Below are 27,998 nucleotides of genomic sequence, written 5' to 3'. Positions count from 1 at the left end.
AAATAACACAAACAGTTCGATTCCTCATGTCCAAATAAAAATTACAAGTATATAGTCTTCTTCTTCCCCTTTCACTTCAATTTTAGGTTTTACAAAGATTTATACTTTGCTATTATTCTCCATTGCCACACTTCAATTGCAGTTATATTTGCGACTGGAACTTCCCGGGGTTCTGATATTCTCAGCGGAGACGGCCAAGAAAACCCTAAATTCCAAACCCTAACTTCAGAGCTGATCATACGAGAGTAACAAAGTTTCCGTTAATTCAAACATGGAGGACGACGACTATGAGGAATACGTCCCAGTGGCAAAACGTCGGGCATTAGAGGCGCAAAAGATTCTTCAAAGAAAGGGAAAAGCCTCTACTTTAGAAGATGAACTCGATAAATCAAATCTCGCCGAAGCAAAACCTAGCCTCCTCGTCAAGGCTTCCCAACTCAAGCGCGACCAACCTGAGATTACCCCGACCGAGCAAATTGTGCAGCAAGAGAAGGAGATGATCGAGCATTTATCAGACAAGAAAACCCTAATGTCAGTTCGTGAACTAGCTAAGGGAATCACGTACTCCGAACCGCTATTGACCGGGTGGAAGCCGCCTCTTATGATTAGACGAATGTCGAAAAAGCAGTGTGATGCAATTCGGAAACAGTGGCATATCATAGTTGATGGGGATGAAGTTCCTCCACCGATTAAGAATTTTAAGGATATGAGGTTTCCTGAGCCTATTTTGAAGATGCTTAAAGCGAAAGGGATTGTGCAGCCTACTCCTATTCAAGTGCAGGGTCTTCCTGCTATCTTAACAGGACGTGATATGATTGGTATTGCTTTTACGGGTTCTGGGAAGACGCTTGTTTTTGTGCTTCCTATGATTATGACTGCTTTACAGGAGGAAATGATGATGCCCATTGCGCCTGGAGAAGGTCCCTTTGCGTTGATTATTTGCCCGTCTAGAGAACTTGCTAGACAGACTTATGAAGTGGTGGAGGAGTTTTTGGGTCCTATGAAAGAAGCTGGCTATCCGGAGTTGAGGCCATTGCTTTGCATTGGTGGAGTCGATATGAGGTCGCAGTTGGAGATTGTGAAGAAGGGTGTCCATATTGTTGTTGCTACGCCCGGGAGGTTGAAGGACATGCTAGCAAAGAAGAAAATGAATCTCGATAACTGCAGGTAACTACTATTACTTTATATCATTATCAATTAATACTATGCTTGTGGATAAGCTCTTTTGATTGCCATGATTCTGTTTTTGTGTTCTCTTAGTGAAACATACTTAAGATGCTGCATCTGTTTTTTCAGCATTGAATTTTATATTCTAATCAAGTTTCGTGTCATTTATACAATTTTGAGTTTCTGGTCTCTTGTTCACATGTCCAATGGCCAGTCCTTGTCTTAGATATGTGATGGGAATATGGGATGATAAACATGTTGGAATAAACTATTTAACAAAAAATGTTGGAATAAACTAGTAATCTACTTTAGCCAGTGGTGGGCAGCAACAGTTTGTTATTCATTGATGGATGTAAATTTTCATGACCCTTTTATTCATAAATAAGGGAGGGAAAGTCTCAATTACCTACTGGACTATGAATTTATCTAGTCGGTTGTGATTTTTTTGCCAGATAACTTCTTCAGTATTACAGGCTTACATATATCCCCGTAATTTTACTTTATATAGTTAATATTTTGAATTTATCATAGCAGTATTGTAATTTCCTGTTCTTTGATATAAATGCAAATTGATATGATATTGAAAGGTTCTGCATGAGTTGTTTGATTGTTTGCATCAGAAATATCTGTTGTTTCCTTCAATGATATTTTCATATTTGTTTTGCATTTAGTTTTGTGATACTGTTACTGGCTTACTGCTATGGTCTCATCAAATTCCAATGCTTTGTTCCCATTCTTGACACACACTTCTCTACCTTTTTACTCTTAGAAGTCGTCTCATTTTATGCCATTGCACCAGAGGACAAGAAAAGTTATTGATGTTGTTGTTCTTTCTCTTCTTCAGGTATTTGACATTGGATGAGGCAGATAGACTGGTAGATTTAGGGTTTGAGGATGACATAAGGGAAGTCTTTGATCACTTCAAATCTCAAAGGCAAACACTTCTATTCTCTGCTACTATGCCCACAAAAATACAGAACTTTGCCAGAAGTGCTCTGGTAAAGCCTGTCACTGTTAACGTTGGAAGAGCAGGAGCTGCAAACCTCGATGTCATTCAGGAGGTTGAGTATGTAAAACAGGAAGCTAAAATAGTTTATCTCCTGGAGTGCCTACAGAAGACACCACCTCCTGTTCTGATTTTTTGTGAGAACAAGGCTGATGTGGATGACATTCATGAATATCTCCTCCTAAAGGGAGTTGAGGCTGTGGCTATTCATGGAGGCAAAGATCAAGAAGAGAGAGAATATGCAATATCGTCCTTCAAAGCAAGCAAGAAAGATGTTCTGGTTGCCACTGATGTTGCCTCAAAGGGTCTGGATTTTCCTGACATTCAACATGTGATAAACTATGATATGCCCGCAGAAATTGAAAACTATGTTCACAGGATTGGAAGAACCGGAAGGTGTGGTAAGACAGGAATTGCAACAACCTTCATTAACAAAAACCAAACGGAGACCACACTCCTTGATTTGAAGCATCTACTGCAAGAAGCAAAACAGAGGATACCTCCTGTTTTGGCGGAGCTAGATGATCCAATGGAAGATGGAGACACGATAACTAATGCAAGTGGAGTTAAGGGCTGTGCCTATTGTGGTGGGCTTGGTCATCGCATCCGTGATTGCCCCAAGTTGGAGCATCAGAGATCGCAGCAACTTGCTAACTCTAGAAGGGATTATTTTGGTTCTGGAGGATATAGGGGAGAAATCTGATATAGTTACAGCTTCTTCAGCTGATCTGGTTTGCAGGATTTTATTTTTGTTTTCTGTCAAACATCTTTAATGGCATTGTCAAATGAAAAATGCCGATATTATTGTATAGCAGAATGACAAAGTAATCTTGGTTTACATCTATTGGAAAATCAGTTTTTGCGAATAGTTTCCTTTCAATCAAGCAATTGTTTCTTTTCATTAGCATATCTGCCTTTCATGTAGAGCTTCAATTACGAGCAGTAAGAAAATCAGACATGCCCTGTTTCTGGTTGGTAAGAAATATTACTAGGTCTGATAATGATCGTTAATGAAATGATCATAAGGAACTCAAAAAGGTCAAGTTCTAGCTAATTTTGAATCGTTATGATTAATTTTTTTCTTTTTGTTTACTTCATCAACGTTTCATTACATCAGGTAAATTATACGGAAAATGCTATTTAACCCACCATTTTGTACCTCCTTCATTGTCCCTCTTTAAGTGGCAGCATTTAATTCGTCTAATTCCCTTCCAAAAGTGCATTTCTCAAAAAACAACTTTTAATGCATCCACTAGTTTGTTGTCACGTCAGGTGGATTAAAGAAGGTGGGTTAAAAAGAAGGGTTATATAGCATTATTCAAATTATATATGGAAAATGAACAGAAATTGAGTGTATACAATATTATATTTATGCATGGTGACATAAAAGATTTCATGTTAGTTGTTAGAAGTTCAATCATTATAGTATTAGTTTATTGCATGTTTTTAAGGAGCAAACTTCCCAGACCTAAACACAGCTTTAATAAATTTATCCCTAAGCATAGTTGTCAAGTCGAGACTCATATCGAAAAATCTAAATGTTTGATTAGTGAATTGAAAAATCGGGAATTGAATCGAATTCTAAGATTCAGTTTATATGTTTAATAGTATTTATAAAGATGTATACTCACATAATTTTTTTATGAAATTTCAAATATTGCTAAAACGTGCATTATATGACTATTTAACATAACAAAAAGTCTTAACGGAAAATTAGAGTATTGTTAGTAGAAGTGCTTAACAAATTAACTATTGTTTAGCTTAAAATAAAATTATTAAATTGAAAATAACATTAAAAGATCTAAAATAATAGTCTAGGTAATAGTAAGTTTCTGCTCTGCAGAATAGTCCCCCCTCTGTGATAGAGAATTCCGATGGATTTGGCTTCTCTTTGTCAATCACTATCTCTATCTGATGATGAAGATATCGTGGCTTGTGACCTAGGAGAGAAGGCGAGAAGTGCTGGTGAAAGCAAGATTGCCCATTCATTGATTGGGAAGGTGCTATCAACAAAGAAAATTAATAGAGAAGGCTTTATCTCTAGGATTAATTTTCTGTGGAAGACGAAGACACCAAATGGCAGTAGAAAATGTTGGTGTTAATTTGTTTATCTTTCATTTTGGGTCGATTGAGGATAGACAGCGGGTGCTTTGTGGAGGCCCTTGGAGACATCAGGAACATCTCATTGTGCTGGAAATTCCTACAGGACTTGGAGATTACACCAGCATGAAATTTGATACTAGTTCCTTTTGGGTTCAGATACATAACCTCCCATTAATGTGTCTGAACAGAGAAGCAGGCTTGTCGTTAGGGAGTAAAATAGGCCAGGTAGAGGAGGTAGACCCAGGGGCAACTGGTGATTGCCTGGGAAAGTACATTCGGGTGAAGGTGAAGATTGATATCACCAAACCTTTGAAAAGAGGGTTGAAAGTCAAGGTTGATGAGATGGGAACTGTTATAATAGCCTTGTTAAGGTACGAAAGACTTCCTGAGTTATGCCTTAATTGTGGGATCATTGGTCATCCGTTGGTCGAGTGTGCAGTCAAGAGAGGAGTGGATTGCACTACCTACAAATACAATGATCTTATTAGAGCTGGGCAAGTGCAAGGAGTGGGGAGTAGGGGGAAACGTATGCGGGGCCATTCGGAGAGTAAGGATACTGCGGTGGCCAAGCAGTATGACAAACAACCGCCATGGAAGGAAGCGCAGAAGGAAGAAGGTGGTGACGGTTATGGAAAGGGAGATATCAGTGGCGAGATTCAGGGGAAATCAAATATTTCCCTACATTTATCGATGGATAAGGAAAATGCGTTGAAAAAAATTCAAAAATTTCAAATAAAAGATTCTAGTGGAGGAAATCAGGGGGGAATGGAGTTGACTGAGGTGGATGTGAATGAGGAAACAGATAGCAAAGATATTAGTGGGCTAAGGATTGCCAAAGGAGTCAAGAAAGGCGATTATGGGCTGTCTGGGCCCAAACTGAAAAAAAAGATTGGGATTAATAAGCCCACGTTGAAGGCCTCTTCTTCTTTTTCAAGGAAAAGCCAGCTGAAGGGGAAGAGGCAAACTTTACCTTTACTTGACATTTCTAATTTGGTTGAGTTTGGGTGTGGCAATCTGAAGGGCAATGAAGCAAATGTAGTGGGAGGGTCTATTCAAATTGATGCATTATCTCTTCAACGGGACTATGCTTCTGGTGAGAATGAGGCTGTTGATTATCCGGCGGAACCTGTGGATCAGGTTCGCCGATCACAATGAGTATCTTATGCTGGAATGTTCAGGGGTTGGGCTCCCCCCGAACATTCAAAAACCTTATTGATCATGTCAATAAGTTTAAGCCTAGCATTGTTTTCTTGATGGAGACGAGGATGACGGCTAAAGAGATAGAGAAAGTTAGAAGGAAATTTAATATGGAGGGGTGTTTTGGGGTTGATTGTGAAGGGAGGAGTGGAGGTCTAGGGTTGTTATGGAGTGACCCAGGTTCTATTTCTGTTCTTAGTTCTTCAATTCATCATATTGATTGTTCGGTGGATGGAGGGAATAATGCGAGATGGCGTTTTACTGGTTTCTATGGAAACCCAGTGCAATCGTTACGAATTCATTCATGGACTCTACTGAGAAGGCTTAGTACGATGTGGATGGGGCCGTGGATTTGCGGAGGGGATTTCAACGAAATTCTTGTGAACGAAGAGAAGAGTGGTGGTGGTATGAGGCCTGATTTCTTGATGAGAAACTTTAGGGAAGCCTTGGAGGATTGTGGTCTAGCTGATGTTGAAAGGAAGGTTCATGAGTTTACGTGGTGGGGAAATAGAGTGAATGGCGTTATTCGTGAAAGATTGGACCGTTTTGTTGTTAATGAAGATTGGCAAAGGAACTTCCCCAATTCTGTGGTCCAGAAGCTTGACCTGAGTGGTTCGGATCATAGACCTATTGTGTTATGTTATGATAAGCATAATATGGTATGGGGCAGTAGGAGAGGACAGAACTCGAGATTTCATTTCGAAGAAGCGTGGACAGTAAACGGAGATTTCAATGGGGTGGTATCTGATGCTTGGCATGGGAATGGAGTGTCGAGTGAGATGGGTAATGTACCGGCGAAATTAAAGAGCTGTGCGAAAGTGTTCCAATCCTGGGGGAAAATGCATGGGAGATTCTTGAAGCATGATATTGATAGAAAGAAAAAGGAACTCATGGTGCTGCTCAAGGATCCAAATCCTAATGTCTCCATGGATGTTGTTAGAAGAATAGAGAAGCAGCTTGAGGAATTACAGCTGCAGGAAGAGTTAAGATGGAAGTAGAGATCTAGAGTGGAGTGGCTTGCTTCAGGGGACAGTAACACGCGGTTTTTCCATATGAAAGCCTCTAAAAGAAGAGCCAGAAACAGGATTAGAGGGTTAAAAAATGATGCAGGTATGTTAAGGGAGAACCCTGTGGAAGTGGAAGCTATTATCCAAGAGTACTTCAGTACTATTTTCAAATCCTCTAGTCCTTCTGAGGAGGATGTTGAAAAGGTTACAAGACATGTTACCTCTTCCTTAAATGCAGAGGATAACGATATGTTGTGCAAAAAGTTCACTGGAAGGGAGGTGCTGGAAGCTTTGAAAGAGATGCCTGCCACTAAAGCTCCGGGGAAGGATGGGTACCCAGCGCTTTTTTTCCAAAAATACTGGAATATAGTAGGTAGAGAGGTTACTGAGGTATGTTTAAGATTCTTGAATGATAATATCCCTATTAACTGTATCAATGAGACCATCATTGCGTTGATACCGAAAGTTAAGGTTGCTGATTGTATGAATCATTTTCGACCCATTAGCCTTTGTAATGTGTTGTATAAGATTGTGTCTAAGTGTTTAGCTAATAGACTTAGAGGTGTGTTGGATAAGGTGATTGATAGTGCGCAGAGTGCGTTTGTCCCGGGTAGATTAATAACGGATAATGCATTAATTGGCTTTGAATGTATCCATGTTATTAAACAATCTACAAAGAAGAATTTTGGTCCCCTAGCGCTAAAGTTAGATATGTCTAAAGCCTACGATCGAGTAGAATGGGGTTTTGTTGAGAAAATGATGAGAAAGATGGGTTTTGCTGAAACTTGGATTGCTAAAATTTCGAACTGCATTTCTTCTACCACTTTTTCTTTCATTCTGAATGGTGGTGTTAAAGGAAATATAGTTCCAGGAAGAGGTCTCAGACAAGGAGACCCCTTGTCCCCCTATTTGTTTCTGATTTGTGGACAGGGTCTTTCTAGTCTTATTAATGATGCTGTGGCTACTAATAAAATTCATGGGATTGAGTTTGGTGTTAACTGTCAGGTCTCGCACCTTTTCTTCGCGGATGATAGCCTCCTTTTTGCCAGAGCTTCTGAAGATGAATGCAGGGTCATCAGAGACATCCTTACTACATATGGGAAAGCTTCTGGGCAGCTTATAAACTTTGATAAGTCTGCGTTGTCTTTCGGGAAGGGGACTGATCAGAGAACTAAGGAGAAGATCCAGCAGATTTTGCAGATTCAAGTGGTGAGATGTCACGAAAAATACTTGGGTCTTCCCTCTTCTATTGGCAAAAGCAAAGGTGAGAGTTTTAAGTCCATCAGAGAGAGGATTTGGGTTAAGCTTCAAAGCTGGAAAGGTAACCTTTTCTCTAGTGGAGGTAAGGAAGTAATGCTTAAAGCTGTTATTCAAGCTATTCCTACGTATTTTATGAATTGTTTTCGCCTGCCTTTGAATTTAATTGCTGATATTGAGAGGTTGTGTAATAGATTCTGGTGGGGTAGTTATGAAGGGAGTAGGAAAATTCATTGGGCTAAGTGGAAGACTTTATGTGTGCCTAAATGTTTTGGTGGGATGGGTTTCAAAGATATTGAATGTTTTAATAAAAGTCTTCTTGCTAAACAAGGGTGGAGAATTTTAACTGATACGCAGAGCCTTGTTGCTAGAATGTTTAAGTTTAGATATTTCAAAAATGAAACTTTTTTGACTGCTAAGTGCCCGAGAAATGCGTCGTATACATGGAAAAGTATAGTCTGGGCTAGGGAGATTTTGGAAGCTGGCTTAAGATTGAGGATTGGAAACGGGTTCTCTGTCCGTATTTATCAGGATAGGTGGATTCCGAGAGAGAGTACTTTCAAGGTGATTGGGGATCAGATGTTGGGTAGAAATGCCCTAGTGAGCAATTTGATAGGTGTTGATGGTCAGTGGAATGTGGAATTGCTTAATCTTGTTTTCTCTGAGGAGGATTGCCAGATTATCCGAGCTATCCCCTTGCCTATTTCTGATCAGCCTGATATTGTTCGATGGCACTATGACACTAGAGGGAATTACAGTGTGAGGAGTGGCTACAGGGTGGCGTGGGAGAGGAAGAGCATTCCTTCTTGCTCGAATAATGAGAGGAATATTAAATGGTGGAAGAGTCTTTGGAAGCTTGCTATCCCTTCGAAGGTGAGAATCTTCTTATGGAAATGTTTCCAAAACTGGATTCCTGTTAGAGATAACTTGCAAAGAAGAGGTATGGATATTGATACTAGCTGTCCTAGATGTGATAATAGGGTGGAGTCAAGTATCCATACGCTGTGGTTCTGCCCTAAAGCAAAGAATGTGTGGAGTAACTGGGTCATGACTGGGACTTTACATCCTCATAAAAACTGGACCATCCAGGATTTGATGACCCGTGCTTTTGATGTACTTGAGAAGGGCGACTTTTTGATTTTCGGGGTCATATTATGGTGCATCTGGAATGACAGAAATTCATGGCTTTTTGGTACAGGCAGTAAACCTGCAGATAAGATTATAGAGTGGGCAGTGAGATATATAGAGGACTTTCAGAAGGCTCAGAAGGGTGGACAAAACTTGATGAGAAGCAGGGTACCTTCTGCAATTAGAGAGACAGATAAACGGTGGGTGCCGCCTGGCAGAGGTGTTTATTGCATTAATGCTGATGCAGGTTTTAATGTCAAACAACAAAAGTTCAGCACTGGGGTGGTTATCAGAGACTGTGAAGGGAAGGTGTAAGCTGTTGGATGTAAGCGTTATAATACTAAGATGGAGGTGAGGGATGGTGAAGCTCAGGCTATTCGGGATGGTATTGTTTTAGCACTTGAAGAGGGTCTTATTCCTTTTGAAGTCAAATCTGACTCAAAAGTGGCAATAGATAACTTCAACAACACAAAGGAGGTGCTACGTAACGATATTAATCTGATAGTTAGTGATTGTAAAAGTCTTATTAGTGAAGGCTGGTGTAAAGGTTTCTTTTATACCAACAGAAATGCTAACTCTGTTGCGCATGCCTTGGCTAAGAAAGCCTTATCTGAGATTAGTTGTTGGTTAATTTGGAGGGGGTCTGTCCCTGCCGATATTGCTCCTATTGTTGTGGCTGACACTACAGCTGTTGATTAATGAAATTGATCCTTTTCCTTAAAAAAAATAATAATAGTCTAGGTAGCCATCATTCTGAAATTCAAGGCTGTCATCATTTTCATCGATATCCTTATCTTCCACCGTAGCTAAGTCGCTTTCAAATTCTTTTTATCTTATTATGCTCTTTTTTTCATCTTTTATTTATACTTGGTTGTACTGTTATTTGTTCTTTTATTCTTTTATTCTTTCTTACTTTTTGTTTTTGTTTTATGAATCGGGTGAATCACACGATTCACCTGTTCATTACGATTCACTATAGATTCAGTAGATTTGTCTCATATACGGTTTGATTTGCGATTTACTCAAATATTCAAATCTATTTGGGGTGAATTGTATCGAATTGTACGATTTTGATAACAGTGTCCCTAAGTATTAATCCTGATAACATACTTGAACATTAATGTTTTTCTAGATGTTTTTTTTTCAAAGATGGTAATCGACTTTTTCGAATCTCAATTGTTAGTTGTTATTTACGGAGGCGTGATTTGAATCCACAAACTCTTGATGCACTTAGAGATGTCTTAACCATCCAAACTAGGCCCACATTTGCGGTTATTTCTGATAGAACACAAACATAGAAATCTTCTTTAATGGTCTTGATCATTCCTTATTGACCCCTTGATTGCTGTAATATCTTTGTGTATAATTATTTGAGAAATTTGCACAAAATACTTTTTTTAAATTTATTTGTTCTCATTATTTCAATTCTAAAATTTTATATTTTTTGATACAGGTCGATCTTAAAGGGTCGCCCGTACTGTTTTTCCTGCACAAGTAACAAATATAAGCTCAAAGGACCTCAGGCTTGCTCAGCCTGAAAGCCACTCCGATGCTTAAGTCAGAGAGGGTTTTTTGGTAGGTAAATGAGTGTAAGAGTATTTAAGTCTGATTTGTGCTTACCCTTCTCAGCATTCGGTGGCTTCCTTTTATAATGAGTTTAAGGCGGTTGTTATCTGGGAAATCGTGGGTTTGTCCCACGATTATTGATAATGGTGAAGGCACGTTCCCGATTATCCCGGGTAGTGGGTCTCAGGGAACGGAGTGGATGAGGTCGCCTAAATGGCAGACCTGGATAAGTCCGCCCGAGACAGACATGGGCGATACTCGTACTGTCGCTGGGCGATGGGAGGTTTGGAGACCCGTTGGGCGAGCATAGCATTCGTTAGGCGATGCTTGGAGTTTTGATATTATTAGGGCGGTATCAGATGTCCCCCCCTGTAATCTTGCTAAGTCAAAGACTTGAAGCGCCAAATTTCAAAATTCGAATTTCCGAAATTTTCGAAATGATTTGAATTCCAAACGTTTCCTTCAACGGTTACGAATTTGAAGCGTTTTCTGACTATAAAAGAACGCGACTTTTGGTTTTTCATTGATTATTTCGAGGAGTTTCCTGCTGTCAGGCATTCGAGTGTCTAACTTGGCGTATAAAAGAGGTACTTATTCTTTAATTTAAAATCTTTTACTCTTGATTTTTCTTTCTGATTCTCTACTTCTGTTGATTTATTTCTCCAGCCAGGCTTTCTTCGAGTTACATAGCACCAGACTTTCTCTTTTGATCAGTAAGTGGCTTAGCTATTTTTCTTTGTCTTCTTGTTTCCTTCTTCTTGTTTGCTTTCAGATAGTATATTTTTAGGATGTCTACATTAAAGGTTTCTGTGTCCTCCCCTTCTTCTTCCTCTTCTTCTGAGAGTTCTGCCAGTGACCCAACTTACCCTGTTCCTCTTGCTACCCTCGTTGAGTTGTCATCTGACGAGGAAGGGTTGTCTCAAAAGGTGATCCCTGATAGTGAGGAGGGTGTTGATGACAGAGAGCCAGAGGGCGAGGCTCCCCTTGAGGATGCTGGTGAAGATGAGGCCGGAGACGGTGGACTGGGTGATGACGAAGGAGATGAGGAGGATTTTGTTTTTAAGAGACGTAAAGTCTCCTCTGGGACATCTTCTAGTAAGAAAAAACCTTTGTCTGAGTGGACCATCAGTCTGGGTCAAGAAGCCCTTGTATGGATTAGGGCGAGGTACGAAATTCCTCCCTTCATTGGCCTTCGGATTCCATCTGAGGGTTCGGCTGTTAGCCAGGTCTTAAAGGATGATGAACAGTTGCTTTTTGTTGAAGATTTTGAGGCGGGTTTAAGGCTACCACTCGATCTCTTCACCCAAAAAGTGTTCGATAATTTTAAGATCCCCTTAGGTCAACTCCATCCTAACGCCCACCGTCACTTGACATGAGTTTTTATTCGTGGACTCCAACTGAAGAGACAGGTGGGCTACGAGATTGTTAGGGCGATCTATTCTTTGGGGAGGAAGAAAAGCGATGAGTTCTTCTACTTGCAACCCGGAAGATCTCCCTTCACTGGCCTTCCCAATTCTTTGAAGCGGTGGAAAGGTTCCTTTGTCATCGCCAAGAAGGAAGGGGGTTGGGGTTCCATTCCGAATGTTTTTGTGGAAGGGCCCCTAAAGTTGGAAAAGGCGAACCTGAGCGAGGTTGATAAAGAGACGTTGCGTCTGCTTCGAGGTGGCGCTAAGGTGCACGTAGTGAATCTGATAGATTCCTACTTTGGCTGGGACCAAAGTGTTGCCTCCAGGAGAAATAAGAGAGTGCAGGGTGGAAAAAGGGGGAAGAGGAAGAAGAGTGAGGATAGGAGGGAGACATCGCCTAATAATGGAGACGAGTTCCCTGACATGGGCGAACCACTTCTTTCTTCCCCTCTTAATATTTCTTCTATGCCTCTTAGTCCTTCTGGTACCTTGTTTGTACCATGAAGCTTTTATTTCCTTTAATTTTTGTGAAGCGTTTTCTGAATTTTGTTTACTTTGACTTTTCAGTGCCGAACTTCAAGGAACTTCAGCAGAAGGTCATGGAGGATAGGAAAGCTCGCCGGGAGGCTCGAGAGAGGGAGGCCCTTCCCCAAGCTATTCCCAAGCCGATTTCTGAGGCTAAGAAGGCGCCTGCCGAGAAAGGAGGCGATGTTCCTTCCTCGGCTGGAGGCAAACCACCTTCTTCTCAGAAGGGTGATGAATCTGCTCCCACTCCTAGGGTGGTGCTGCCAGGCTTCCAGATAAAGGAACCTGTCACAAGCCCTCCTCCTCCTGCTGTTCCCTCTTACACCGGGAAGGGGAAGGATAAGATGGAGGTTCCTGCGAAGGAGAAGCATTCCAGGTCCCTTCCTTTGGCTCCCCAAACTGCCCCGGCTGCTTCGACCGGCAGCAAAAGGCGAGCTCCTTCTTCAGGGGGCGAAGATGCTGAGGGGGAAGGACCCTCTATGAAAAGGCCCAAGAGGGATGTAATGGTGACTCAGGTCGACCTGCTCCTTCAGAAGTATGGGGTTGATGCTACTGTGCGTTGTCCTGCCGTTGCCCACGACATCTTCCGGGGTTCCTGCTGCCCTTCGGATGTTGATTACTATTTGAAGATGCCGGACAACGTACTGATGGACGATTGTTTCTCTAACCTGGCAAAGGTGATTATTTTCTAACTTTATCATTTTGCCTTTTTCCTCCTGTTATGGTTATTTTCTAACTCAGTTTTATTTTATGTTTAGGTTGCCTATGCCATCCGTCAATACCGCTCCAACCGTCTTAACGACGAAGAGATGCAGGTGAAGATAAAGACGGAGTACAAGCTGCTGAAGGGAAAGTATGACTCCCTCCGCAGCGAACATGGCGGGTGCACTCAGAAACTGGACTCTCTTCGTGCTGATGTGGATAGGTTATCCAGAGAGAGGGAGAGTGCTGTGAAGCAGCAGCGTGTGCTATCTGAGGAGGTCGCCCGCCTTAAGAAGGAAAATAAAAGTCTGGCGGCAGAGGTGGTGTTGAAAAGTACTGATTATGACGATCTCAAGAAGGAGTTCGACACCACCGTCACGGCCCTTAACGAAAAAGTCTCTGTTGCTGAGAAGAGGCTTTATTTGAAGCGGGGCAGGCTGATTCGTGAGAAGGAGAGGCGTCGCCGTAACACCGCCCAGCTAGCCAATGATCTGACTGACTTCACTGAAGCCATCGTGGGTACCTATTTGGAGCGTCATCCTGATGGGGACGTTGAATTCTTATATGGCTTTCCCGAGGGGGTTAACAGTGAGAGTGAGCCAGATTCTCCCCAAGACTTGTTTGTCTCTATCAAGCCTGAGAAGGGTGAGAATGCTGCTGAGGTTGCCGAACAGTCTGTCCCAGCGGCCAGTGATTCTGTCAAGGTTGGCGAGGGGCCACATGTACCTGGTTTGGGGGGTAGTCCTGAGGAGAAGGACTTCGGCTTGCTTATATCTTCGGAGCGGCCTTTTGCTGCTCTGGACTTATTGGATCGGCCTTCTGATCTGGAGTCTATCCTTCCAGGGTCCGATCCTCTTAGTCTTGCCGATGTCCCTTCTCCCACCCGTTCTGGCAACATTCATGTTGATGCTTCTTCTTCAGCCAGGCGGGGTTCGCAGGAGGGGCTATCTGTCCCAAATATTTTGGAGGGGAACAAAGAGGCTGCCCCGGAGAAGGTTGAGCCAGAGATCAAGCTTTAGATTCCTCTTTCTCCCTTTAGTTTTTGTATAGGAAGAATTTTCCTTTCTTTTTTTTTTTTATTTTGTCCTTGTAATTTTTTCGGAGGGCGTATTTTACCCTCTTTTAATATATATATATTTCTTTATTCTGCTCTTTTTGCATTTTTATTGGGCGATGTTTGCTTAGATCGCATGTATTTATTGTTTCCTTTGTGGGGATGAACTCGTCAGTTCCCCCTTTTTTGGAAATATTTTGGTTAAACAATAATTCTTAGTGATAAGATAATATCTGTGAAATTTCCTTGTCCAAGCAAGGGTAAATTAATATATACTTTGTAGAACTGTGAATACAATACTGTGATCGAAACAATCACTTGAAGGAATTAAAATGTAGTACTGTGATGAAATATCACTTGGAGGAATTTGAAATACAATGCTGTGATGGAATATCACTTGGAGGAATTTAAATGCATACATACTAAATGACTAATCATGCTGAGAGGTGAAGCACTGTTGCTAAATTTTCCTTAAGTTGTTGGCGTTCCATGCTCTGGGTATGGTTATTCCCATGGAGTTGGTGAGTTTGAATGTTCCTTCTTTAATGACCTTGCTGATGGTGTAAGGTCCTTCCCAATTTGGTTGCAGCTTTCCGGTCCCTGCTGCTCCCTTCATAACTTCGGTCTTTCTCATGACGAGGTCGCCTAATTCGAACTTTCTTTTTTTTTCACATGGCTGTTGAAATGTCTTGCCATTTTCTGTCTGTAGGCTTCCATCCTGATATCTGATCTGTTGATCTTTTCGTCCAAGAGGTCCAGATTGTTCCTGAGCTCTGCTTCATTTTCAACTAAGTTTAGTTGGTTGTCTTCTGTCCTTGGCGTGGGTGCGCCGATCTCTACAGGAATTACAGCCTCCGTTCCATAGGCTAGGGCGAATGGAGTTTCGCCCGTTGATTCTCTAGGGGTGGTACGGTAGTTCCATAGGACGCTGTAGAGTTCTTCTACCCATCTTCCTTTGCACTCGTCTAGTCTTCTTTTTAGTCCGGCCAGTAGGATTCTGTTAGCCACTTCGGTTTGCCCATTTGATTGTGGATGGTAGACCGAAGTGAACCTTAGGTCGATCTGATACTCGGCACAAAACTTTCTAAATCCTGCTGAGTCGAACTGCTTTCCGTTGTCTGTGATCAGCACCTTCGGTATTCCAAACCTGCACAAGATAGATCTAAAGAAAAAGTTAGTTATGCGTTGTTGGGTGATTTTTGCCAGTGGTTCTGCCTCTATCCACTTGGTGAAGTGGTCGATTGCCACTACCAGGAACTTCCGTTGTCCTGTGGCCAAAGGGAGAGGTCCCAGGATGTCCATACCCCACTGGGCGAACGGCCATGCACTGCCGATGGGTTTCATTTCTGAAGCTTGCTTTCTCGGTACCAAGGCATGTTGCTGGCAAGGCCAGCATCCCCTTACTAGCGTTGTAGCTTGTTCTTTCATCGTGGGCCAATAATAGCCTTGTAGCAGTGCTTTCCTGACCAGTGTTGATGCTCCGTCATGTGCTCCGCAGGTCCCCTCATGTAATTCTTTCATGATGTACTCTCCTTCTTCTTTGTTCACACATCTTAGCCAGGGATGGGTGAATGAACGTTTGTACAGCTGGCCGTTGTATATTCCGAACTTTGATGATAGTACCACTATTCTTTTGGCTTCCTTCTTATCCTCGGGGAGTATTCCATTAGCCAGGTATGCTGTGAGGGGGGTCATCCAGGTTTCTTCCTCTTCTACCATCAGTACTTCGCCTTCTTTGATTTCTCCTTGGAAGCTAGGCTGTCGTTTAATTTCATGAGGGATATTTCTCATCGAATCGTAATTCTTTGTTGCCGCCCACTTTGCCAATTCGTCGGATCTTCCATTCATTGCTCTGGGTATTTGCTGTAACGACCAGGATCGCCCATTATCGGCAAAGAAGGTTTTGGCTTGCTTGGCGTATTTCTTCAATGTAGCTTCCTTTACTTCGAAGTTCCCTGAGACTTGGTTCACGACCAGTTGTGAATCACTGTAGATCTGGACTTCGGAGATATTGAGCTCTTCGCATAATTGCAACCCTGTTATCAGCGCCTCATATTCCGCAACATTGTTGGAAGCTGGAAATTCGAGTCTTGCTGAGTATTCCATTTGGATTCTTCCTGGTCCTTTGAGCACGACTCCGATGCCCGCTCCTTCTCCGCAAACTGCTCCATCGACGTGTATCTCCCAGGGAGTCGTTTTGTCCTCCATGGGTTCTTTGAATGTTAATTCTGCGAAGAAGTCGGCTAGTGCTTGAGCTTTCAGTGCTTTTCGGGCTTCATAGATAACGCCCAGGCTTCCTATTTTGACGGCCCATTCCGCTATGCGTCCACTTGTCTCTGCCTTCTGGAGGATTTTTCGTAATGGTTGGTCGGTTCGTACGATGACTTGGTGTCCTTCGAAGTAATGTCGGAGCTTGATGGTGGCGGTGTATACGCACAGCGCCAGCTTTTCCAACTTCGGGTATCTCAGCTCCGCATCTCTGAGTACTTTGCTAATGTAGTAGATCGGGTATTGTTCTCCTCCTTTTTCTGATACCAATACTCCTGCTATTGTTTCGTCAGAGCAAGAGATGTATAAATATAACACATCGCCCAGATCTGGTCTCGCCAAAAGTGGGGGCGAGGATAGGAAGTTTTTCAATTCCTCAAACGCCTGCTGGCATTCTGCTGTCCATGTGAAGTTCTTGATCTGTTTCAGGGTTTTGAAGAAAGGCAGACATCGTTTTGCCGAGCAGGACATGAACCGACCTAGAGCCGTGATCCGGCCGTTGAGCTTCTGGACTTCATGTATGCTCCGTGGCGGTGTCATTTTTAAGACCGCTTCGATTTTATCTGGGTTAGCCTCAATACTCCGCTGAGAGACCATGTATCCCAAGAACTTGCCTGCCGGTACTCCGAATACGCACTTTTCCGGATTGAGTTTTAGCTGGTATCTCTTTAGCGTCTCTAGGACTATCTTCACATCTGTTGGGTGGTCTTCAGCTCGGATGCTTTTGATGATCATGTCATCCACATAAACTTCCATGTGTTTTCCTATCTGATCTCTGAATATTGAGTTCACCAGCCGCTGATATGTGGCTCCTGCGTTCTTCAGACCGAAGGGCATCATCTTGTAACAAAATAATCCCTGGTCCGTTATGAAGGCCGTCTTCTCCTGGTCCTCAGGTGCCATGGGTATCTGATGATATCCCGCCTTGGCATCTAGGAATGTATAGAGGGCGTGACCTGCTGTGGAGTCTACTAACTGATCAATGTGTGGAAGCGGGAAACTATCTTTGGGACATGCTTTATTCAGATCTGTGAAGTCCACACACATTCGGTAAGTGCCATTGGACTTTTTTACCATCACCACATTTGCTACCCACTTGGGGTAATAGGCGTCTTTGATCACGTTTGCTGCTTTTAACCGAGCGACCTCTTCTGCGATGGCGAGTTGTTTTTCGGGCGAGTGCCTTCTCTTCTTCTGTATTACTGCCTTCGCGTCGGTCGCTATGTTTAACCGATGACATATGACGTCCGGGTCTACTCCGATCAATTCGCCTATTGTCCAGGCAAAGGAGTCTCCAAGCGATCTGAGGTTTTCTGCCAGAGATCGTTTGATTTCTTCTTCTAGCTCATCTCCAATTTCTATCTCCTTTCCTGGGGATAATTCGATTTTCGCGGTTCGCCCATAATGCTCCGCCCTTTCCTTCTTCTCTGGAGGTTCCATTGTTAGTACTGGCAAGGTTATATGTACTTTCCTGAGAGCTGTAAAGTATGCTTCTCTGGCTGACTTTTGGCATCCTCTGACTTCGGCATCGCCTTCTCTGGTTGGGATTTTCATTAGTAGGTACCTCATGCAAATGGATGCGCACGTATCGTGCAAAAGTGGCCTTCCGAGAATTGCGTTGTATGCAAAGTCCATATTGACCACCATGAATTCTGCTCGGATTTCTTTGTAGATCTCTCCATCCCCCAGTTGGATGTTTATCTCCAGTGATCCTTCCACCTGTACAGATTTGCCTCCTAGTCCCACCAGTGGAGTAGAGACATGTGTCAAATTTTCTTTCTTGAGTCCAATTCTGCCGAACACCTCCATTGTGATCATGTTTACCGAACTTCCCGTGTCCACAAGCATCCGAGATACTTCGAAATTGTTGAGTCGCCCCTTGACAACTAGGGCGTCCTCATGGGGGACTGATAAGCCATGACTATCGCCCTCCGAAAAAGATACGCTTCTGAATTTCTTAGCATTTGGTGCACCTGGGCTAACTGAGTAGACTGTTCTTGCAGCTTTCTTTCTTGTAGTATTGCTGTCTCCTCCGGTCGATCCGCCCATTATTACGTTAACCACGCCTGCTGGCTCTGGTCTGGGTCTTCTGGCGGTTTCTTCTTTCCGCTCTTTCTTTCTTTCTGACTCCGTCTCTTTGGCTTCGGTGTCCCTTTTTACGAACTGGGAAAGGGATCCCCTTTCTATCAGCTTCTCTATCTCCTCCTTCAGGTGCCAGCATTCATCTGTGGTGTGGCCGTTGTCTTTGTGAAATTCACAGTATTTGCTGTTGTCTCTTTTGCTGGCTGATGCAGCGTTCATCTTCCTCGGCCATCTGACCTTCTCTCGGCTGTCTTTTACCCAAAACAGTACGTTGGTTCTGGTCGTGTTCAGGGGCGTATATCGCCTATCTTCGTCTTTTTTTCTTTTATTTCTGAAATGGTCGTTGCCTTTTTCTCCGAACCTCTTTCCTGTGGGCGATCTGTCCCCATTTCTTCTTTCTGCAAACGTTCGTTCTTCTACCCGTCCGAGGCGATTCTCTATCTCTCTCTGGCCATCATCCACTCTGATCTGCGTATGTGCGATGGTCATCAGTGTGGTAAATGATTTTGGTGATTTAGCCAACAATTCCTTTCGTAGGTCGGAGTTGGTAGTTCCATTGAGTAATGCTGTGTAGGCGATCTCCTGGCTCAGGTCTTCTATCTGCATCGCCTCCTTATTGAATCTTTCTACATACTTCCTGAGTGTCTCTCCTTCCCATTGCATGATGGCCAGCAGGTCTGTGGACAGCTTCTTTTGAGGGATGCATGCTACGAATCTAGCCTGGAAAAGTCCTGAGAATTGTTTGAACGTCAGCACTGATCCTGGCTTTAAACTCTGGTACCATTCCTGCGCCAGACCTTTTAAGGTAGTAGGAAAAAGTTTGCATAGTACGTGATCTAAGTTTGTCTGAACATTGATCACCGCTTGGAATTTGTGAATGTGGCTCTTGGGACAGCCTATTCCATCGTATGATTCCAAATTTGGAGGGTATCTGAACTTTGTAGGGAACTCGTGAGAGATGATGAAATCTGCAAGTGGTGAGTCACTTCGAAGAGAGATGTCTACGTCTTCACATCTTATTCCAAGCCTGCTCATGACTTGGCGGACTTTTTCCTCCAGATGCTCTTCTCCGCCTTTGAGGGTGTGTTGTTCATCCATCCAACGTTCTTCGTCTGGAATTACTATGGGGGCGTTTTGTTTCTTTGCTGAATTTTCCGGGGCACCTTCCTCTCGCATCGGTTCTTTTCCCTTGTCCATGGTCGACGTTGACTTCTGTACTGGTGATTTCGCTGATCCCTGCTCTGGCGACTTTAACGAGATACTCTGTTTGATGTCTTTGAGTAGACTGGTGATTTCTAGGAAAGCCTTGAACATTGCTTGGTTGTTGATTGGCTCTTCCTCAGGTGCTATGGCTATCGGAGGTATCGTCTGTCTTATCGCCAGGGGGTCGCTGGTTTCTCCTTCTTCGCTGGTTGGGGGGAACAGATTTAGGGCCGGTGGTTCTGTTTCCCTGTCTTCTCTGTTGGTAGCTGGTAGAGTGTTATCTCGTAGGGGATCCATTCTTGAAAAAGCAAATTCTGAAAAAGTATCTAAAAGGAACGACGAAACTGATAAGTTCCACGTTCACCGCACCAAATGATACAGGTCGATCTTAAAGGGTCGCCCGTACTGTTTTTCCTGCACAAGTAACAAATATAAGCTCAAAGGACCTCAGGCTTGCTCAGCCTGAAAGCCACTCCGATGCTTAAGTCAGAGAGGGTTTTTTGGTAGGTAAATGAGTGTAAGAGTATTTAAGTCTGATTTGTGCTTACCCTTCTCAGCATTCGGTGGCTTCCTTTTATAATGAGTTTAAGGCGGTTGTTATCTGGGAAATTGTGGGTTTGTCCCACGATTATTGATAATGGTGAAGGCACGTTCCCGATTATCCCGGGTAGTGGATCTCAGGGAACGGAGTGGATGAGGTCGCCTAAATGGCAGACCTGGATAAGTCCGCCCGAGACAGACATGGGCGATACTCGTACTGTCGCTGGGCGATGGGAGGTTTGGAGACCCGTTGGGCGAGCATAGCATTCGTTAGGCGATGCTTGGAGTTCTGATATTATTAGGGCGGTATCATTTTTACTCTTTTTTTCTATTATTTTTAGTTGTACTCTCAATTAGCAAAATAATTTATCTGCATTTTTACTCTCCTTCTTTTAAACACATGCACATCTTATTTGTTTCTTTTTTTCTCTCTACTCTTTTTCTTTTGTCTTTTTTTTTCTCTCTTTTTTCTCTTTCCTCCTTTTTTTCTTCGTCTATTTCTTTTCTTTTTCTCTACAACTTTTTCTTTCTCTCTCTCTTCTTCCTCCATTTCCTTCTTCTTTTTCTTTTTCTTCTTCATCTTCTTTTCATTTTCTCTGCAACTATTTTTTTCCTTTTTCTTTTTCTTTTTCTTTTTTCCACATTATATACCTGAATTCTAAATCAAAGAAATTTGAATAAAAAATCAGTAAAAGAGTTTTACTTAAATGAGAAATCTTGTAATTGTGAAAGAGTTCAACAGATAATATGATGGATACTAGATGAGAAACTTCTTCTTCTTCTTCTTCTTTTCTTTGTATGAATTGTAGTATCGTTTTCAGGAATTTTTTTCAACTTTTTTTGAAAAAATCGTCATTTTCTTCATTAATGATGTTTTGACTAGGTTTTCAAACGTTTTTAATTAATTTTAGAAATTGTTTGAAACTGTTTTTTCGAAACTGTTTTATACTGTTCGAATTTTTTTGTAAACGGTTTGAAACTGTTTTATACTGTTCGAAACTGTTTGAAACTGTTATATTTGGACTGTTTAAAAGTGTTTCTTAGAAACTGTTTTATACTGTTTGGGCCCTTTGTAAACGGTTTGAAACTGTATGAAACTGTTATCTTTTAGACTGTTTGAAAGTGTTTTTTCGAAACTGTTTTAGACTGTTTGAGACCTTTGTAAACGGTTTGAAACTGTATTTTAGACTGTTTCAAAGTGTTTTTTTAGAAACTGTTTTAGACTGTTTGAGACCTTTGTAAACGGTGTGAAATTGTTTTATACTGTTCGAAATCTTTGTAAACGGTTTGAAACTGTTTTTTTGAACAGTTTGAAACTGTTATTTTTAGAGTGGTTGAAAGTGTTTTTTAGAAACTGTTTTAGTTTGTTTGAGACCTTTGTAAACTGTTTGAAACTGCATTTGAAACTACACTTGAAATCGTTTGAAACCGCTTTTAATAGATTTTTAATGAGAACAAATAAACTAATAATTTATAGTTTTCTTTATTTTTGGAGAAAGTTCTAATCGTTGAATTTGAATTCGAAGTGAAATTTGAAACGATTTGATTACGAATTAAAAATTCGAGCGGATCAGAAACTAAATTTGAAACTCACAATAATTTTTTTAAAAATAATGATAAAATTAGAGAAATCAATTTGTTTAATTGTTATTAGCTGAAGATTTTAAATTGAATTGCTGAAGTGTTAGTTATTTTTCTTTAAATGAAAAGAAGAAGAAGAAGAAGAAGAAGAAGAAGAAGAAGAAGAAGAAGAAAAAGTTGTAAAGTATAAATGGAGTATAAAAATAAAGAGGAGAGTAAAAAAGTAAATATCTGACACGTTAGGGTAGATAAATCAAGTTGAGATTTTGAGTGCAATAAATGCTAATATTTTACCTATTTAAGTATTCTCCTAATTATCCCTAATTATTTTCCTTTCATACATATTTTGTTTGTGGCTCCTTGATTAGTGGGATTGTTTCTCCCTTAAGGTGTATTTATATCGTAATTATACTCAATCAATAAATACACAATTCTCAGAATTCTATATTGTATCAGAGCTTCCCTCTGCTGAATAGAGAAAAATTCTGACCTAGCCACATCAGTTTTCTTTTCCTCACCAAATACAATTCATCATGGAAACACCATCCAATAACACTCATAAATCTGCCACATCTTCAATTTCAGCAGTGATGGCTCAAGGAAACACCATCCCAACCAATGAGAATTTGATATCTCTCAATGCCTTATCTCAAATCTCATTCAAACTTGCTGAGAATGGTGAAAACTATGCATCATGGAAGTCCCAGATGATCAATCCTTTCTTCGGTTATGGACTCTTTGAATTTGTTGATGGCTCTCGATCCTCCCCCTTACAAACAGATCCAAACTTTCTCTTCTGGAATCGTCAAGATCGTCTTGTGCTTCTGGGCATTCAAGCCACTGTTCATAGCACAATTGGTCCAACAATAAACAATTGCACCACATCTGCTGATGCTTGGCATAAGCTAGAAACCAGTTATGCAAATTGCTCCAACACTCGGATGCTCTCCCTCATGACATCCCTAATGACCAACAAAAAAAGGCAAATCTTTTGCTACCTACATGAGTAGAGTTAAAAGCCTTGTTGATGATCTAGCTCTCATCGGTCATCCACTAAATGATGCTCAAATCATGTCCTACACCCTCAACGGTTTGGGCAATGCCTTTAAAGAACTGACAGCAACAGTTCGTATTCGAGATACTTCCATCTTCTTTGAGGACCTCTACGACAAATTACTCGATGAAGAACTAATTCCGTCTAGTGGTGAGCCGAAGGAAGAAGATGTTCCAATCACCGCACAATTCACCCAAAGAGATTCAGTTCCAGAGGCTACGCCGACAGAAATCGTGGTGGCTACAATAACACTTTCGCTGCCTCAAACAACCATGTTCATGGCTACTCTTCTCCATCTGGTCACATTTATAGCAATCCTCGACGCTCCTCTTACAGACGAGGTACGTATCATTTTAATCCTCAATCTAACTCTTCACCCTGGTATACAAACTCTTATCAGGGAAATCAAAACCAAAATCGTATTGTCTTTCAACTATGCGACACGCCAGGCCACAGTGCAAAATATTGTCGATCTCGCGGCTAACCTTCCTCCAACTACTCTCAATCACTATCAAATATAGATGAAGGAGAATCCAGCCGCACGACCAACAACAACAGTTGGGTCCTTGATTCAGGCGCAACACACCATATCAGCTCGGACCTCCAAAATCTCTCAACGCACTCAAATTATGTTGGCAACGAAGATGTGGTCGTTGGAAATGGTAATGGTATAAGTATCTCTCATGTTGGTTTGTCTACTATCAACTCTCAAACTAACTCATTTAGATTAAGTAATATGTTGTGTACTCCTTTAATTAAGAAAAATCTAATCTCTGTCTCCCAATTTTGCAAACATAACAACACTTCTATTGAATTCTTTCCTAACCATTTTCTTGTGAAGGATCTGACTACGGGGACATTCTTGGCGAAAGGCCGGAGTAGGCGCAACCTCTATGAATGTCCATCCTTGTGCTCTCCTACCAGAATATTCGCCGTTCCACCTTCTACTTGTGTTGCGCTTTCATCTCGTCTTTGGCACCAACGTTTGGGTCATCCATCACTATCAACTCAAAATAAAATCCTAGCTAGCAATAAAATTGTAACTTCAAACTCTCATAGTGACAGTGTGGTGTGTGACTCTTATCTATGTAACAAAAGTCACAAATTAGCTTTTAAAACCTCATCCATTAGATGTGATAAACCACTTGAAGTTATTTATTCAGATGTTTGGGGTCCTGCCCCTATTAGTTCTTTTGAAATTTTTCGGTATTATGTTATCTTCATTGATTATTTCTCTAAATATGTATGGTTATATCCTCTTAAGCTCAAATTTGATGTGAGTAGTATATTTATAAAGTTTAAAGCTCTTGTTGAAAATTTCTTTCGAACTAACATCAAAACTTTGTATACAGATGGCGGTTGCGAATATACTGCACTGTCTCATCTAGTAGCTCATCATGGAATCCAACACCTCACTTCCCCTCCTTACACTCCCGAACATGTTGGGTCTGCTGAACGCAAACATCGTCACATAGTTGAAACCGGTCTAACGCTTCTTCATAATGCTGCTGTTCCTCTTCGTTTTTGGTCACATGCTTTTCAAACCGATGTCTACTTCATAAATTGTATGCCTATCCCCGTACTACATAATGCAAATCCATACCAAAAACTCTTTGGACATATTCCCAACTATACATCTCTTAGAGTCTTTGGCTTCCTATGCTATCCTTGGCTTCGCCCATACAACACACACAAACTCGCACCGCGATCTCGTCCTTATGTATATCTTGGGTTCTCTATTCCTCATCACTCATTCATTTGCATTGACACGAAAACTAACAAAATATTCACTTCTAGACATGTCGTTTTCTTCGAGCACATTTTTCCTTATAAAAATAATGCATATTCAGATTTATGTGATACCAACAGTTCCCTCTTCAAGTTTTTTTTCCACATTTACATGCAGGGACTCGGATACTAATTCACGTAACATCTCTGATTCAGCTTCATTTCGTAGTACACCATCATTGGCGCCGGTACTACTTCCAACCCAATTCCGCACTACTTCACCGCAACTTACTCCTTCATCACCACATGACAAATCCCACTCTGATGCTACGTCCATATGCACATCTGCCACACCTTCCAAGCCATTAGACATAACCCCTATACCATCTGATATACCAAACCATGAAACTACCCAATTTAATGTCAGTCCAACCCCACCACTTCCACAACGTCAAATGATCACTCGTGCCCAAAACAATATGCACAAACCTAAGCTTCCTTTCTCACTTCACACTACAACTTCATCGTTCCCTTCTCAAAACGAGCCTGCCTCCTTCACACAGGCCAACAAACACTCTAAATGGCGTGAAGCCATGCGAGAAGAACTTCGTGCTCTTCAAAACAACAAGACATGGTCCCCAGTTCCCCCATCACCTGCACAAATATAGTTGGCTGTAAATGGGTATATCGGATTAAAAGATTTCGATTGCTCCATCTCTCGTTATAAGGCTCGCCTCGTAGCCAAAGGCTTTCATCAACAACCCGGAGTTGATTTCACTAAAACCTTCATTCTTGTAGTCAAGCCTACAACTATTTGGATAGTTCTTACACTCGCCGTAACTCGTGGATGGACTTTAAATCAATTAGATATTAACAATGCTTTCTTGCAGGGTACTCTCTCTGACAGCATTTTTATGCAACAACCAACTGGATTTGTGAACTCATCCTATCCTACTCATGTATGCAAACTTCACAAAGCTATCTATGGTCTTTTTCAATCTCCGCGTGCCTGGTACAATGAACTTGGCTCTTTCCTAACTGTTAATGGTTTTAAAAATTATCGCAGCGACGCTTCTCTGTTCACATACACATCTGGGTCACATATAATGTACTTGTTTACGTGGAAGATATCATCCTAATTGGAAGACCTCATTCGCAACTTCGTTATTTAGCTGGATGCACATTTTTCTCTTAAAGATCTTGGCCAGCTGAGTTACTTCTTGGGCATTGAAACTCATCGATCAGCTAATGTTATGTTTATATCTCAGCATAAATACATTCATGATATTCTTCATCGTACTAACATGCATGCAGCTAAGGAAATAAACACTCCCCTATCACAATTTGAGACTCTCAAAATTGATGACGGATCTCCTTGGTCACAATCCGACTGAATATCGCCAAGTTCTCGGCTCTCTTCAATATCTGTCACTTACAAGACCGGATATCGGTTTTGTTGTTAATAAACTAGCTCAATTTATGCACAAACCTTCTGCCAATCACTGGAATGCAGTGAAACGTGTGCTCCGTTACTTGAAAGGCACATCATATTATGGAATATTTATCTCTACTCACTCCACGCTCTCCCTCCATGCATTTACAGACGCTGACTGGGTAGGTGATGCCGACACTCGACACTCTACATCAGCCTATGTTGTATTTCTCGGTTCCACTCATGTTAGTTGGAGTTCCAAAAAGAAATCTACCATTGCTCGGTCCTCTACTAAAGCTGAATACTGAGCCATTGCCTCTGCCACCGCCGAGCTCAACTGGATCACAAATCTTCTTCAAGAACTACATATTTCAATTCCTGCTTCACCAATAATCTACTGTGACAACATTGGTGCCACCTATCTCTGCTCAAATCCCGTGTTCCACTCTCGTATGAAGCACATTGCCCTTGACTTTCACTTTGTGCGTAAACATGTTGCTAAGAAATTACTTCGTATCTCTTATGTTCATTCTTCGGATCAACTTGCTGACTCTTTAACTAAACCGCTATCTCGCCAACAATTTCAGCTCCACCGTTCCAAGCTTAACATCCTTCCCGGACCCTTGCGCTTGCGGGGGCATGATAGAACACAAACATAGCAATCTTCCTTAATGGTCTTGATCATTCCTTATTGACCCCTTGATTGCTGTAATATCTTTGTGTATAATTATTTTCCTTTCATACATATTTTGTTTCCATTGTAGCTCCTTGATTAGTGGGATTGTTTCTCCCTTAAGGGTGTATTTATATTGTAATTCTACTCAATCAATAAACAAATAATTCTCAGAATTTTATAATTTCTTTATCATTATAGACTTCTATACATATGTGCATCTTGCCCCACCTATATTGAAGGTCTAGTGCTATTGATTTATCTATTGTGGGTATAGAGTCAGGATGTTCCCTTGAGCCTTCATTTGTGAAGGCTTGAATAAGTTTCTTCTTTCCTGTCATTCTTTGTTGTTAGTGACTCAACTCAATCACATCCTTTAATTCGATTTATCTATCATGATCTATCAATCTCATGTCTGGTCTTTGTTTAACAGAATTGCAGATGTAATAATCTTTGAACAATTGAGAATTGTTAATAATTAAGCAAACATGTCTGTTAATGACAACTTTCCAAGTCTGAAGTGCTCTTCAATTTTTTCCCTCTTTTATGACTCTTGCCTGCAAAGGTACATTTAAAATATACCTTGCAAAAGTTACATGCGTAGGGACTTGTCACCTGAAGGGTCATAACTTAGCAGCAGATAGAACCAAGGAATTGTGCAATAGTTTGAATTTTACATGCATCTGTTTGACTACGTTTACTGTGAAGGGGTTGCCTCATAGTTCCTAAATATATGGAAAGCTACTATAGATTTAAGTATTTAGACTGGAATAATGAGTAATGTTAATGCGGATTCTGATTCTTGTTCTTTGGTCCTACCTCAAACTTAATGCAGAATTCCTGATAATAGTCTTAGTGGATTACCCTCTGATCCAGGCATGAACTTAGTGTACACAATCCTTGAATCCCGAATTGTTAGGTGTTGCGCCTGTAAGTATGGATTGTTTTCTTTTGAGTAACTCGCCGAATTGAATTTTCGATTCAGTTGCTATTTTCTTGACAATTCTGTAGGTTTTGCTCTTGCTACTATGGAGACAAACTGAAACACTCCTATTGCTTTGAATTGATTTAGATAATTTTTTAAGACGGGGCCCTAGTCGTTGACAATATTCACAAATCAATGCGTTAAATCTCAATGCACCGAAGAATCAAGATGCAAACTTAATAAGACTTTTTTTGCTGAATATTTTTGCTCTTGTTATGTTTTGCAGGAAAGATTATGCTGGCAGTGAATATAACAATCAGCTAAATTCTGAAATTAAGTATACATGTATTAGAGATCTGGAGAAATATATGGTTGGGGACGCCAAGCGAAGTGA

At 41.3% G+C, this 27,998-nt stretch overlaps 2 protein-coding genes across 3 annotated transcripts; one reads left to right on the top strand and one right to left on the bottom strand.

Moving 5' to 3' along the window:
• Positions 1-12: 12 nt before the first annotated feature.
• On the top strand, positions 13-27,990 carry LOC126655958 (DEAD-box ATP-dependent RNA helicase 35). Of its 2 annotated transcripts, XM_050350374.2 has the most exons (3): positions 13-1,167; positions 2,012-2,904; positions 27,891-27,990. In XM_050350374.2, exons 1-2 carry the CDS (start codon positions 272-274, stop codon positions 2,874-2,876), a joined length of 1,761 nt encoding a protein of 586 aa, XP_050206331.1. In that variant the 5' UTR covers positions 13-271; the 3' UTR covers positions 2,877-2,904; positions 27,891-27,990. The 2 variants fall into 2 exon arrangements, with proteins under 2 accessions (XP_050206331.1, XP_050206330.1); XM_050350373.2 differs by lacking the exon at positions 27,891-27,990 and having other exon boundaries at positions 2,012-3,039.
• Positions 14,764-19,665, bottom strand: LOC126657175 (uncharacterized). The gene is made up of 2 exons (XM_050351824.1): positions 15,334-19,665; positions 14,764-15,222 (listed from the first exon to the last, which is right to left on the bottom strand). Exons 1-2 carry the CDS (start codon positions 19,663-19,665, stop codon positions 14,764-14,766), a joined length of 4,791 nt encoding a protein of 1,596 aa, XP_050207781.1.
• Positions 27,991-27,998: the final 8 nt, after the last annotated feature.

Source organism: Mercurialis annua, linkage group LG7, assembly GCF_937616625.2.
Source record: "Mercurialis annua linkage group LG7, ddMerAnnu1.2, whole genome shotgun sequence".
Classification (NCBI taxonomy): Eukaryota; Viridiplantae; Streptophyta; class Magnoliopsida; order Malpighiales; family Euphorbiaceae; genus Mercurialis; species Mercurialis annua.
This window is presented reverse-complemented; position numbering and strand designations above follow the sequence as displayed.

Bases quoted from the DNA above. Each gene is read 5' to 3' on its own strand.
- LOC126655958 (XM_050350374.2), top strand. From the start codon at position 272: ATGGAGGACGACGACTATGAGGAATACGTCCCAGTGGCAAAACGTCGG. The intron at 1,168-2,011 runs GTAACTACTATT...TCTCTTCTTCAG, and splicing joins ATGAATCTCGATAACTGCAG to GTATTTGACATTGGATGAGG.
- LOC126657175 (XM_050351824.1), bottom strand. From the start codon at position 19,665: ATGGACAAGGGAAAAGAACCGATGCGAGAGGAAGGTGCCCCGGAAAAT. The intron at 15,223-15,333 runs GCAGAACCACTG...AACGGAAAGCAG, and splicing joins ACTTCACCAAGTGGATAGAG to TTCGACTCAGCAGGATTTAG.